Source organism: Podarcis muralis, chromosome 1 (assembly GCF_964188315.1).
Source record: "Podarcis muralis chromosome 1, rPodMur119.hap1.1, whole genome shotgun sequence".
Classification (NCBI taxonomy): Eukaryota; Metazoa; Chordata; class Lepidosauria; order Squamata; family Lacertidae; genus Podarcis; species Podarcis muralis.
Window position 1 is genome coordinate 56,780,935 of NC_135655.1, and position 15,428 is coordinate 56,796,362.

The 15,428-nt window shown below is 39.9% G+C and overlaps 1 protein-coding gene across 2 annotated transcripts in view; it reads right to left on the bottom strand.

Annotated features, from left to right (window-relative positions):
* Nucleotides 1–15,428, bottom strand: part of PDHX (pyruvate dehydrogenase complex component X) — a 45,875-nt gene that overhangs the window by 22,396 nt on the left and 8,051 nt on the right. For both annotated transcript variants that reach the window (XM_028728166.2, XM_077929212.1), the window contains exons 3-5: nucleotides 13,221–13,321; nucleotides 10,168–10,355; nucleotides 8,459–8,557 (exon numbers count right to left, since the gene is read on the bottom strand). In XM_028728166.2, coding sequence (XP_028583999.2) covers nucleotides 8,459–8,557; nucleotides 10,168–10,355; nucleotides 13,221–13,321 — 388 coding nt within the window. The remainder of the gene's footprint in view (nucleotides 1–8,458; nucleotides 8,558–10,167; nucleotides 10,356–13,220; nucleotides 13,322–15,428) is intronic.

Genomic DNA, 15,428 nt, shown 5'->3' on the forward strand with positions numbered 1-15,428 from the left:
GTATCATGAGAGATTTCTCATCTAGTCAGTCCATACAGTCTGTCCCCCCCCCCCCCCACACACACACTTTACAATTATGGCTGCACATACAGCTACAGTTATTACTGTCAGCCTAGTACATTAAATGGAACAGTACCAACTAAACATTATTTTTCCTCTCAGCCATTTCTCAGACTGGGTAATATGCAGCTCAAATATCCACTGTACTTTACAAGACACAAGACAATAAGTTACTGGCGTATTTAAGGCTTCTAAAAATATGGATTGGATGCAGAATAAGTTGAACGTTGGTCTGCTTCTGGATGAGTCATGTGACCCATGCTGCACTCTCAGTGTGGAAGAAGCACTTTTTCTGGGGCGAGAGCATAGAGCAAGAGTGCAGCATCCAAAATGGCCACTGCGATCTCACCTGAAGAAACAGGATACCCCATTTGTTTCCAGGGCACTTGGGCGGTATGTGCTGGTTTCCTCACCAAAAAATAGGGAGCCATCTTGAGGGATATGCAGTCCCTTTCCCCACACCCTTAGGGTGAATTCTCGCTATAGCTAAGGAAATGTCTACATTAATGGTGGCTGACAAAGCTTCCCATTTTAATCGGGTCCAAAACCATGTTATATGTTGACATTTCCTTTAAATGTGGTTACAGCAGAAGGGAAAGAACTTGCTTCAGAGAGAGGGAGAGTGAACTCACATTCCCGAGGCTGGTTCCTGAATTCTTAACCATGATTTAGAACAGGCACCCCCAAATTCGGCCCTCCAGATGTTTTGAGACTACAACTCCCACCATCCCTAGCTAACAGGACCAGTGGTCAGGGATGATGGGAATTGTAGTCCCATCTGGAGGGCCGAGTTTGGGGATGCCTGATTTAGAGGAAGTTTACATCCATACTGGCAAGATTATAACAAAAGTATCATTATTTACCTTTTTGTTTTGTCCTCCTTTTCTCTTTAATTGGTGATTTAAAAAGAATACCTAGAAGGAATTCACTGCCTCAGGCTGTGATGATGACTACTAGCTTAGATGACTCTTAAAGATTGGCTTTTTTGCACACCACAGTAAACCACCATAAACTGCTTGCCATGATTGCAACTGCTGTGCTAGCATATGGAAGAACAAACCAGGCTTAGTATTATATACAGGCACCAAATGGTTACACGGAGTAAGCCTAAAATAAGTCTAGGCTACATATCATGGCTTGTTGGGAGTAAAACAAAAGCCGTGATCCCTGGTTTGGGAGTAACATTAAAGCTAGAATTGAAGTTTGTTTCCTCCACACACCAGCCCCCAAAGGCATATTGATGGCAAACTATTAACTATGGTTTCCTGTGACATGTGAAGTGGGTCAATGTATCTAACAGATGCTATCAGCAATGGGATTCAATGGAACCTCAATGTTCAGAGGTAATAGCAGATACTGGAAGCAAACAGCAGAACTGATGTGCTACTGACTGCAAATAGTAATAGACTAGTTAGGATTTTCTGTCATTCATTCTCGTTCTTAAGGCAACTGTACTATTTTCTTATTTTGCACTACAAGACATCATTGGAAATCAAAGCCAGCATACAACTGTATGTGTGAAACCTGTCAGTGGGGAAAAAATAACCTTGTTCCAAGTTACATAGATGCATTTTGGTAGGTAAAGAACAAAAAGAAGCCTGGGGAATTATATTACAGTGTTCATATAATGGAACATTGACTATTTTTAAAGACTGATATAATAAAGCCATAAAATTTTACAGTCTTCAAATTCTTAATTCAAAAAGCCATAACTAGCTTGTGCAGGAAGACTGGACAGCTTAAAATAGCTATTAGGAAATTTATACTGCTAGCTGCATTATTAATAGATTTTTTCCTAATTCACAGAGATTTGAAAGTTGTGGTTGAAAGAAGTTTTCACCCTCATTCTCATACGATAAAATACCATTATCAACTCTTTCATACCATTACCAGCTTCAGTGACTTTGGAATAATTAACATATTCAAAGCACTATAGAAAATCTTGGTAACAGTAATAAATAATTATAGGGTTCAACAGGACAGGCCATTTATCAGCCAGAAAGATGCTTAAATGTACTGAAAATTACATATATATCATACATACATCTTCTTTTAGATGCCACAGTACCCCCATAAAATTTAATTGCTTCCCCTGCGACTTGCATAGATAATATATTGCTGCTAGTTATGAATTAATTTATTTGTGACATGCAGCGCTTTAGTTAATAATTATGGGAGCTGATCTGGCTCATTAAAATCAATAGGGGTTTTGCCACTGATTTCAATGAAGTATGAACTTCAGCCATAAACATCTGACCTGGTGAGTGAGCTTCCTTTTCACTTTTGTTTAATTTACACAAACAAGTGTCACTTTGCCTTTTATTAGATGTTCTCAAAGTATGCTGTATATAGTTATTTGATCTTTTTTAAAAATAATAATAATGCTATAATAGGTTGTGGATAGATCTTTATCACTGGAGGAAATGTGGTTATAGCCCAACACTTGGTGTATAAAAAAATACAATTCATATTCCAATTTTGCATATAAGCTGGTTTCCACGATTTCTTGGTTTGTGATACAAAAAGAGCAAAGGTATGTTTTAACAGGACAGAAACTGCTTCCGCTAAACTGTATAGAGGTTAGAACAAACAGACAATGTATATATTTCCAAATAAAGGTAAAAGCCAGTATTATTAAAACCAAATACAGGTTCGTGCTGGTAAAGATTTTGTGGTAATTGACCAATGAATCCTTTATATGGAATCCAGATCCATTTCCACAATTAATTTGCAAGATAGAATGCAAGGGATTTAGCTACTTTAACTGGTTAAGATGTCATGGCCTATAAAAATTGTGTCTTACTGCCACCTGCAGTTCTGAAAAGAACCAGGCTGGGAATTATCGAGCCAAATACTGTCAGTAAGATTAGCAGAATAGCGTGAACAGAACAACTAAGAGGGTTCTTTGTAGCTAGTGCTTTTTTCTAGGGGCAAGCAGTTCTGGCACCTTATTTTCTAGAAGAAAAGCACTGCTTGTAGGGCCACGGCTTCAACTGGACTCTGAATTTCTTCTCAAAGCTACATAAGCAGGTTTCAGTTTGGATGCCAGGCTAGCACTGGTCCTGAAATTTCTGCACTGGCTGCCAGTGAACTACCGAGCCCAATTTAAAATGTTAGCTAGTGTACCAAGTGTTAACAGTTTTGGGACTCAAGCAGCTAAGAAAGCATCTCCCCCATGTCAACCATCTTGGGCCCCACATTCGGTAGGAGCACCCTATTGGTGGTGCTCTAGCAGCCGTGATGTTGGCAATGACCTATAGCAGTGCCTTCTTGGTGGTAGTTCCCCGTTCGTGGAGTGCCCTGCCTGGTGAGGTGTATCTCTCTCCCTCATTATTGACTTTCAGGAGAAAATTTAAAGATATCTGTTTACCCAGGTATTTGATGGCTGATAAGATACTGGCCACGGCAATTCTGAAATTAGTAACTGTGAGGGGATGCAATGGCTTTGAAGTATTCTAAATTGCTTTAAAATATGTTTTTTAAAATAAAATTTATTTAACATTGTATTTTTTTAATGTTTTAATGTCTGCCGCCCTGGGCCCCTTTGGGAGGAAGGACATTATACAAATTCAATAATAAATAAAAGATAGATTTCCCAAGCCGTAGTTAAGTCACCTTCAAGACAGAAAACTGCTGAGGTGATATCTCCCACATGGCAAGTCCATCTTTACACAATTCACTAGTTTCCCCTCTGGCTTCCACACAAGTAGTCATTTTACTGACTAACTACAGCTGCCATGGAATATTCAGTCTCCTTGGCAGCTACGGCCAATAACATTCAGCAATCCAACTACCGGCATAAAGACCATGAACTGCAATCTGTAAATAACATCCAGGCAGCAGGCAGTTGTCATGTGCACACTGAATGTTACTTCTATGCACAGAACTGCTGATTCATGCATGTTTAGGGACTCACTTCCAAGTAGGCAACTTTGCCCATAGTTCACTTATTTTAGGATTTATTTATTTTTCCTACTGAAAAGGGTTTACCGAAAGCATAAGGGTTGCCTAACCCATCCAAGTAAGTTTTTTTTATCGCTCTCTCACATACAAGAGATCCATGTTTACCTGTTCCTTGCAATACAACTCAAAGCAGATGTGAGAGCAAAGTTGGAAGAATGAACAGCCCTTCTGAATTTGGCAGGTTTCCAAACAGCATGGTACATACATATTATGTAGAAACACACCTGCCCCTATTTTTAATATTCAAATATACACAACTATCACCTGCATTCATATTAAGACTATGGCCAGACTCCAAAGAACTGTGCAACTAATTCCACACACACAAGGGACTTTTGGCTTGTGTCTTTCAAGCCGCAGATCCATTTGCCATGACTCCAAATCTAGGAAACTCTGAATTTGTGATACAGCTGGCATGGGGAGGCTATTAAAAGTGTAAAAAGCAAACTAACTAGCCAAGCTCAAAACCTTGGCTGCACCTATAGTAGCTTTCTAAGATCCTAGTCCATATTTTTTCCTTTAATATAGGAATTGGGGTTTTTAAATTATGTAAACACTAGATAGTTAATCAAATAGAATGAAAAGTGCCAAAATTACTAAATAAAGTAATGCTGCCTAATCAAACAGAGGAAACTACTGACATACCGTATTTTTCCATCTCCAGTTCAAGAAAATGGGGGGAGATGGCCCTCGTGTATAAGACGCCCCCAAATTTTGGACATTAGGGGGAAAACCACTAGTCCTATACACGGAAAAATACGGTAATAATCCAGCTAAAACACTTCAAGGTATTCCAAGTCACAAATGAATGCATATATGGGAAAAGTTCAATTCCCATACACTCCCAAGGAAATGGCTCAAATACGCAGGATATATGTATTGCCATTCCTTTGAGTTTTGAAAAGAGTAGCCAAGGCAAAAAATAATTGCCTTGAACGTATCATCTACAGAATTTGAGTCTTTTGTTTGTCAGTAATGCCCACATGCTATACTGATAGTAACCACCATTATGAAAATAATTGCAGACAGCTTAAGCAATTACACAGCTTTGTATACTACATAAAACACTTGACTGTCCAGTAAACATAAAAGTTAATTGGGTAACAACATGCTAATAGGGAAACCTGAAAGAGGAACAAGAACAATATTTGATGGCAGCAATGATTAATCAAGGTTTATGGTAAGTGCCAATGTGAATATAGATTTGTAAGCATTGCAGTACTTTCCAGGACAATGATACAACCCACCACATTATGTGTGATGAATTGCACTTAATACTGAAACTGGATGGCACTGGATATATATTTCAATCTTTTAAATTTCTTGCATTCAAGAGATCTATAGAATAATAAATAAACAAGTTATACTGCAAACAGACACTTTCCTTGCTGCCTTCAACTAGTAAGCCTGACCAGCCAGACAAAGCAGTAATAATTTCATTTAAAAAATGTCTGAGAACCCCTGTTCTGTGATAGTTTCACACCAGAAGTATCAGGGCTGGCCCAATACAATTTGTAGCCTGAGGTGAAGTAGCCAATGACATTTCCCACCTGTCTGCAAGTCAAGAACTGAAGGTCAGCCAGGTTATTTTGGCATCTGAGCTAGCAAACGTCATGAACACCTTTTCTCTCATCCTGGCATTAAAAATACAATAATAAAAAAATTAACAACTTGTTGCCCTTTCATGACACCTGAAATGTGTTGCCCAAGATAGCTGCCTCACTATACCTATTAGTAGCGCCAGCCTTGAGAAACATTTACTCTGAATCAGTAAAGAACCATGCATTTAGATACTGTACAGAAATAGCATCAGTTGCATTTCACTGTACAGTAGCTCCTTGGGTAACGTAAACTTCAGGTTGCAAAAGCAGCAACGCTGGAAGTGTTTCGCCACGCGCATGCACAGAACCGGTCTACCGCCACGCGTGCATGTGCAGAAGCAGCCTATCACCGTGCGCACATGCGCAGAAACAGTCTACCACCACGCACATGCGTATAACAGTGATTCTCAGGTTGCAAAAACCTCGGCATCCGGTCGGACCTCCAGAACAGATCCTGTTTGCAACCGGAGGTACCACTGTATCTCCATGGAAAGGAACCCTAGAGCATTTATTGGTAATTCAGTTCTAAGGGCAATATCCAATGCCCTTGTTCCATTAGCCCAGGCATAGGCAAACTCGGCCCTCCAGATGTTTTGGGACTACAACTCCCATCATCCCTAGCTAACAGGACCAGTGGTCAGAGATGATGGGAGTTGTAGTCCCAAAACATCTGGAGGGCCGAGTTTGCCTATGCCTGGATTAGCACAACGATTGATGCTTGCGCAATATAACATTCCCCTCTCCCCTCCCTGCATGTGCTCCCTACATCTGCTGGGATTTGGGAAGAGTGCAGGGCACATGCCCAGCGAAGTTTCGTTGCCCAAGCATAAATCCTTGAACTTATGGGACATGAGACTTCACAGTACTTTGGATGCAAGCCTTAGCTGCACGGCATATATTTTCCCAACCAACATGCATTCAAATCTGTTTATCCAAACATTAAAAAAAAAATCCATACAGAGTTTTGTTTTGTTTTTAAAAAAATAACTATGAGTGAATGTGTCCCTCTTTTTTACCACGATTTAGAAATTTTACAGTGATGATTTAAGCAGCAAACTCCTCTTTTAAATGGGCTATTCCAAGACAATTTATTCTGTTAAAAGAAATAATAAAGGTAGGTGTTGGCATGTGTGTGTTTTAAAGGCATTTCTCTAGCTGCAAACATCCCCTCTACTCCTCTAGCAAAATCTGTGGTACATCTCCATGGCTACCAGGAAAAGTTAATTAGATATCTTTGTGACCTAGAGGGCTCCCACCTGCCACGAACTACTTGCATACCATAATTTACAGTTACACTTACATAATGACTAAGCTTCCTGATAATGAGCTGCTATTACAAATGATATAACATCCACACAGCTCACTGTTCTGTCTAAATCAGGTCACAATGTGAACGAAGCACAAGCTGTGCTGCTTCTCATTGTTGTTTGTTTTAATATATAATTTCCTAAACCATTTAAATCTAGGTCTTGACTTGGTATAGGTCTATAACAGTATAGGCAGACAATTTTTTCTAAGGAAGGGGGAAAGCAGCCTTCAAGCAGAGGTTGGATGGCTACCCATCAGGGATTCTATAGCAAAAGGTATCTACAGTGGTACCTCTGGTTCGTTTCGGAGGTCCATTCTTAACCTGAAACCGTTCTTAACCTGAGGTATCACTTTAGCTAATGGGGCCTCTTGCTGCCGCCATGCTGCCGCCGCACAATTTCTGTTCTCATCCTGAGGTAAAGTTCTGAACCCGAAGTACTACTTCTGGGTTAGCGGAGTCTGTAACCCGAAGTCTTTGTAACCCGAGGTACCACTGTATATCAGCAGTGGGTTGGACAAGAAGGCCTTCGAGAAACTGTTCCAACGCCATGGTTCAACCAAGTTATGTAATTTCTGTCTACTTGAAAAATCTCAATAAATTCAAAACCAAAACCAAAGCACTATACAGTGGTACCTTGGGTTACAGATGCTTCAGGTTACAGACGCTTCAGGTTACAGACTCCACTAACCCAGAAATAGTACCTCGGGTTAAGAACTTTGCTTCAGGATGAGAACAGAAATCGTGCAGCGGCAGCAGGAGGCCCCATTAGCTAAAGTGGTACCTCAGGTTAAGAACAGTTTCAGGTTAAGAACAGACCTCCAGAACGAATGAAGTTCTTAACCTGAGGTACCACTGTACCTCTTCTGCCAATTGATCACACAGGTTTCAATATCAGAAACTGCTTAATCGGGACATCAGAAACTTTTGTGGCTGTGGAATGTGTGATGCATAAGCTAGTGGCCAAAATTGTGTGAAACCTTTTGGGAAAAGTGTGTTTCTGAGGTTTGATGGCTCATAACACCACTATTTTTTTTAGTAATGTCATAAAATTATTTATCAATGGGAAGACAATTTAATGAAGAATGTAATGCAATAAAGTTTGTTCAATTATCTGTACTCTATCAAAAGTTATAGCCAAATAACCAGAAAAAGGAAGCACAACTTGCTTAGGTTGATATGCAGTAGCTTTCCTTCACTTGAATGTAGCCAATGTGCACGAGTGTTTAGAGAGCCAATCAGGTGTTAAAAAGATAAAGGGTAAAGGTTTTGCTGCAGTCTTGCTTTTCTCTTTCATCCTTCCTTTCTTCTACCACACATATATACCAATATATTTCAGAGTTCAAATATGCCACAATCTAATAACAATTAGAAAATCTTCCTAAGATAGCTTCCAATACCTGTTTCACTGGACATCAAATTAGTCTCAACATCTACCTAGCACTGATCCTTCCTACAAAAAAAAATAAAAAAAAAATGAGGAAGAAATATAGAAATAAAGGAAGAAAGGAGTGAACAGATGCCGTACTCTTTAGTGAAGATGCTTCGAGGACCTGAAGGTGTGCAACCACTTGCATCAAGTCCATGTGTCTCCAGAATGTTGCGAGCAGCAGGACTTAACCGAAACCTACAGACAAAGCAAAAACTGCATTAAAAAGGCACATATTTAAAAACCTGTCAATTTTGGTAAAGGAGTTTATACGGCACCATCCTATATTCTAATTCTGAGCCAAGCCTTTGTATGCTCTCACTTTTGTAGTCAAAATGACAACAGGCCACACACAGTATCAGCAGACTTGTGGTAACCCTGAAGTTAGTAGAAGTAAAAAAATAAAATAAAATAAAAATACAGGACAGCCAGAATATTAAACAACATATTTAAGAATGTAGCATCTAAAAAGAAGCACATTTGATCATCCTGTTGCATACATATAAAGGAACTTTAGAAATCCACCAATACCTGGATGATCTATGTATCTGTGGACCCTATTTCCAGACTAATGGCTCTTTCTCTTATTGCCAGGAAACTATCAAGTTGTACAACTCTAGCTATGCATAATTTTGAATGCTTAGAAGTTGATTGTTTTCACATACACAATTGAAGATTATACCAACAACAAAATAATGACCAAAACACTCTACACATGAAAAATAAGTTGGCAGGTATATCTCCCATCACAACCATAACTGAGATTCTGAAATTTGTTTAATGGAAGAAAAAATAATCACGGGGAACACTCTTTCCTAGAGTGTCACTGACAATCAGACCAGACAATACTCGGCTAAATGGACCAACGGTCTGATTCAATATACAGCCCTACAAAAAAGTTAAATCCTTTCATCTCCAAGCAAATCCAAAAAGACATGGGGCCCTTTACCTCAAGGACCTCCTTGACATTAAAGGATTCCCCATCATGCAGAACGTCACAAGCTCAACTACAGTATAATTGGTCACTTATTTCAATGCTTTATTTCAGCACTGCTCATTACATTCTGAAGTGAAGGATGTCTATTAAGTCTTCCAACGTTATGACACAAGTACTGGAAGGTCTACAACCGCAGCACAGTTTTCCTCATTTCTTCTGCTTTGTGTAATATCTTGCCTGATGAAGAGTTCTGAAATCATGTCACTATTTTGTGACATTTTGTTTGGTCCTAATAAAGATATTACCTAACTCTGGCTTTCGGAGAGTTTTTTTTAATTCTTATGGACCGACATGGTTCCCCTTGCTTTTTATATTACTTTACTACAGCCAGTGCTGCTAATACCATTGCTATCACTGAAAGTTCACAGGGGTATTAAAACTGGTCTCTTACCTCCATGCTTTAACCAAGGTTTGTTGGTTAAAGATTCCTGCATCTTCATCCAAAAGCACTACAGTGGTACCTCCAGTTACGTAACCCTCTGGTTACGTAAACTTCGGGATGCGAAAGCGGCAAACCCAGAAGTATTTTACCGGGTTTTGCCATGTGTGCATGTACAGAAGTGGTCCTCAGGTTGCGGAAACCTCGGGATCCGACTGGACCTCTGGAACAGATCCCGTTCACAACCAGAGGTACCACTGTACAATTTTTCTCTTTTGTACAGCATGCAAATCTACAGGCATAATCCCTCTTTTTGCCATAGCTTTGCAGCAGTATTAAGGGCACTGAATTTGGTTGTCCTCAAATGCTAAATTTCTGTGGGGCATGATCAAAAAGTGAAAGCCTTGGCTCAAAAAGTGTGCAGAAACTCACTGTAGCTTTCCAGGATGGTGTTCCACTTTATGGGCCAATGTTACTGAAGGAGTGGGAGGTGGGGCTGCTGCTGCTGGCACAGCAATGCTCGTTTCAGCTGGTATTTCAACTTGCTTCCAGTCTTGTCCTTCGTCCACTAGCAAGGCGATTAGTTGACCCAAACGCACATTTCTGCTTCCTTCTTCCTTCTGAAAATAGATGGGGGGGGGTAGAGAAATCAGGTTGATGTCTACATACACACACCTGTACCTAATGTAAATGTTTTATAGTTGGGAAAGAAAAATATGCTCCCCTGCACCCACTCAGCAGCTTCACCAGCCCAACCACTTCTTCTAAGGGGCTAGGACTGCCTAGTCCTGCAGGATATATAGCAGAAGGTTTAACGCTAAAAGTTAAATACAAGCCCATGAAAGAACCAGAGTATTTTTTAGCAGCCAACCCCGCAACAGAGTCTCATATTGTAGTTAGTTTAACTATGCCATGCTCCTGAAGTTAGTTGCAGAAGCTGTAGCATAGACACAAAGCAGACTATTTCACACTGCAATTCTAAGTAGTCAAACTTATCTCAAGTCTCCTACTGATTACAGTGAGACATGTTCCCAATAGGATTGCACGGTCAGAAACATGCTGTATTGAGGTAAATATGCTCAGTAAATAGTAAATATGCTTACTGACATTGTCCCCAGAAACAGATAAGGTGACAAACCTTTGTCTGGGCTATACCATTTCAAAATGATGATGGAGATTCACATGAGTGAATGCTCAGAATTCTTAGTGTTCAGAATGACTGTAATTATAAGCTGTATTAATTAAACCACAAAAAGAAGAGGAGGAAAAGGAAAGGGGGAGGGAACAGATGCCAGGATGTTCCATACTTTCCCATTTAATAGGATTTGCTTTCTAACCAGGTGATAGGGGGTGCGCAGGGGATTTTTTTGTGAACAGAAGTCCACATATTTGATTATCACAAACAAACACTGTACTGTTTGCATAAGAAGCAACTAAAAAGAGCACATCTTACATCATGCTTCAAGCAGGCATTTTCTTGCTTGGTTTCTTCCTTAACTAGCCGGGCTGCTATTTCATATCCTTTTCACACATTGGGCTTTGAAACTCATTTGCAAAACACGCTTAAGCAAACAATTTCAGCTCACTACAAGTTCAGTATCAGGACCAGTGATGTGATAAGAATTTACACAAGGGACTGCACATCATAACACTGCTTTAATGGGATTTTAATGTGCAACATTAGTAGACTTTATAATAGTGTTTTAAATGAAGCCTCAGTGTAAGATATGCTGACAGAAGGGCTTCTGCATATGACTTTGCTTGGTTAAGACTGTTCTCCACTCTGCTACACCCCTTTTCCTCCCCCAATGTATTTACCAATAGCGGGAAAGAAAAATGGAAAAACAAGAAATACCCTTCATTTCAATGAACACATTTCTCAACTCGTTCAATCTGTACTGCATTATAACAACCCATCCTACTGACAATACAAAAGGTCTCCTCCTCATTACCAGCTGCAATGATGTGGTGTGAAAAAAGTATTACTACCAGACACAGAGCAGCTTCTGTTAAAATAAAATTCTTCTGTCAAAAAGCATTACAAAAGCATTTAAAAAACAAATGCTTGGTGGACTAGCAAATCAATCACATTCTGATGCCAACAGCCCTAACAAGCACATTTGGATACAAATAAGTTATCCTCATAAGCGTATTTCATGTACATGCATATGAGTACAGTGGTACCTCGGGTTACAAACGCTTTGGGTTACAAACCCTTCAGGTTACAAACTCTGCTAACCCGGAAGTAGGTGCTCCGGGTTGTGAACTTTGCCCCAGGATGAGAACAGAAATCATGTGCCGGTGGCGCGGTGGCAAAGGGAGGCCCCATTAGCGAAAGTGCACCTCAAGTTAAGAACAGTTTTGCGTTAAGAGCAGACCTCCGGAACGAATTAAGTTCATAACCCGAGATACCACTGTACACATATTGTGGGCTCAATTGATTTTTAAATCCATTTCAACAATAAGAGCATAAAAAGAGCCTGATGGATCAGGCAAACAGCCCATTAACTCAGCATACTGTTCTTGCAATGGTCACACAGATGCTTTTGGAAAACCAACAAGAAGGATCAAAGCACAAGAGCACTCTTCCCCTCCTGTGGTTCCCAGCAGCTGGTATTCAGAAGCATACTGCCTCCAACAGCGGAGGCAGACAACAGCCATTATGGCTAGAAGTCGCTGATAGCCTTATCCCCCATTAATTTGTCCAATCCTTTCCAAGATGGTGGCCACCAATGCCACCTGTGGAAGCGAGTGCCACAGTTCAACTATGAGTTGCATGAAAGTGTACAGCTAAAACTTTTCACCATAGAGGAGTCCCCTTAATCATTTCAGTGACTCTTTTCTGAAGCTTTTCCAATAACCTTTTAGAGGGAAAGCGAACAGAATTGTACGCAATATTCCAAACACGGTTGCACCTCAGATTTGTATAATGGCACTGCGATACTGACTGTTTTATTTTCAATTCCTTTCCTAACGATCGCTAGTGTGGAATTTGTCCATTTCCCAGCTGCTGCACTCTGGGTCAACATATTCATTAAGCTATCCACTGCAATCAAGGTATTGTTTCCAGTTAATCACTGCCAGTTTCGACCCCTTGAAGGTATATGTGAAATTGAGATTTTTCTGCGTCAACATGCATCATTTGATGTTTCCTTACACTGATGTCTCTCAGAGGCAGTCAGCTGATGGACCCTAAGAAACATTGCCTTTACAAACCACCTGCAAATGAACTAAACCTCCTGCAAACAGACTTAAAGGTGAGCCCCTTTCACATTGTTGCTTGACAACGTAACAATATCAAGTGATTGACAAGTGAGTGGCTCCACCCATTTTTCAAAGTTGGCCTGTGGAGTGGTGGGGAGAAGGAAGATCAGTAAGATTCAATTCCACATCCCTGAAATAAAGGAAAGTCTTAGCAAAGAGCCTACTGATTGCTGAGCTCATATACCAAAGGCCGTAATATAGAATAAAAAAGTTCTCCCTACCATTATTTTAGCCAATATGCCATCATCACTTGACTCCATGGTAACCACTGCTTTATCTGTTTCAATTTCACACAATGCATCTCCAACAGTCACTGTTTCTCCTGTAAAAATCAAAAGATAATTCAACGTTTTAAATCAATTCGTTTCAGAGCACTGAGAGAAAACAGTATTTTAGAACCATATAGTGTAACATGTTTAGAAACAAAGTCAAGACACAATAGTGAAAACTGATATTGGAACAGAGAGGGACTACACTTAGCAACTCACAATAGCATTACGAAATGATTCTACAGTTCAAGGAATCTCAGTAATATAAAGTGAGGAATAAAGGCATTTGCAGAACCTTATTACCACTTTTTAATCAAAACCACCCTAAATCCCATCATCATATAATTTGGCATATTGGGTTGGGGTGGAGGTTATAGCCTGTCATGTGGGTGCACTAAATATCAAGAAGCCAAGTACAGTCATAGCTTGGTTCTCGAATGCCTTGGTACTCATACATTTTTGCTCCCAAACACCGAAAACCCGGAAGGAAGTGTTCTGGGTTTCGAACATTTTTCGGAAGCTGAATGTCCGACACGGCTTCCGCTTGAGTGCAGGAAGCTCCTACAGCCGATCGGAAGCCACGCCTTGGTTTTTGAATGTTTCGGAAGTCGAACAGACTTCCGGAGCGGTTTCCGTTCGAGAATCAAGGTACGACTGTACTCTCTTTGCCACTGCTAACTGCAGCTTTAGTCTTCACCAGCTCTATCATTTTGCTACCTCCAAGGGAAAAGGGTGTCAAGTTGGGGGCAGCAAACCTATATGGGAAATGGATGGCAGCAAGCTGGACAGTAACAACTGTTAAAGCAAGGACAGTGTGAACTGGGGCAATTGGGAGAGAGATTAGGGTGGCAATGAGGGAAAGGCAGCACTGGAAAATCTAAATAAAAACATTAAAAAGCTGTAAGGGATATGAACCAATGGCTGATTCAGTATCAGTCACAAGGGCTGCTCCCAAGCTAGGACAATCCAGAGAGGGGTTTTTTTATTTTAAAAAAATATCAATGGCACCATCTGAATCAGCAACAAAAATTGTAGATAAAGAAGTCCAGTCTTGATAAGCAATATATTATTTAAAAGATAAAATGTTTTGAGCTTCTAAGCAGAGATTTCAAACAAATGATATTTCAATTCATACTATCATTTGCAGATAAGCAATGCTCCTCTGCCTTCTCCACCCTACCAAAAAGAGAAGAAAATTGGGAAGCAACTCTGCAAGCTCAGTTTCTTTCAACATAAAACAGTCCTTTTAGAAATGCATTTTCATTTTTTAAATGAAATGGAATCGTTTCAAGCCAGTATTTTCTTCTCAATTCAAGAAGATCGCCATCTGCTGCCTTGTGATAGCAGACCTGTGAACTCAGACGCCTTTGTCTACTGAAAGACCTGCTGGATGGCTGCCATTAAAGCTGGATTACAGTGGGAAGTGGGAGAGGCTTCTGAATGGTTCTGGGGTCAAAGCCATCCAACACACACCTTCTCTAGAGCACTGAAGTAACAAAGGCTTGCTTATGTACCAACTTTGCATGCAGTACAGTTTTCATCAAAATATGAAAAAAAGGCTTTTAACAGTCTTGCCTAAAGGAAATGGAGTGACTTGCCTAAGCCCTAAATTGGATTTGATTGGATTTGTCTTTGGTTTCTTTATGAAACACTTTAAACATTGAGCAATTACGGTGGCAATGTGTAATAGCTGTGTCAATGAAATGACACACACGTCTTTGTCTTTTCCTTCCTCCATTACATTCATGGAAAACAAAAGAGAGAATATTGAAAGAGTGTGATGTTTATAACTCAGGTGCCTTTGGTAACAGTAAGCAGCTGCCAAATGCAAACTTCTTTCAAAACTGTATTTGGTCTCTTCAAACATTTCACTTCAAGAAAAGGAATAATGGTCTAATTATCTGTCCAATAAACACTTGTATAGAAATTACTGGATCTTTCCTCCCATTATTTGCTTTCCATGGGTTTACCTATTAAATCCTGAAGAATTAGTAAGAATTCTCAAGATGCCTTAAGATTTTGCCAGTATTTTAATACATTAGCCTCGTGAATGAACGTTATTGATTTGGATTGTCCTTTTGACATATGGAATAGATGTGGAACTATTTAGATGGATAGCAAGCATCTGCATGAGAGAGTGCTAAATTTTAGAGAGAAGAA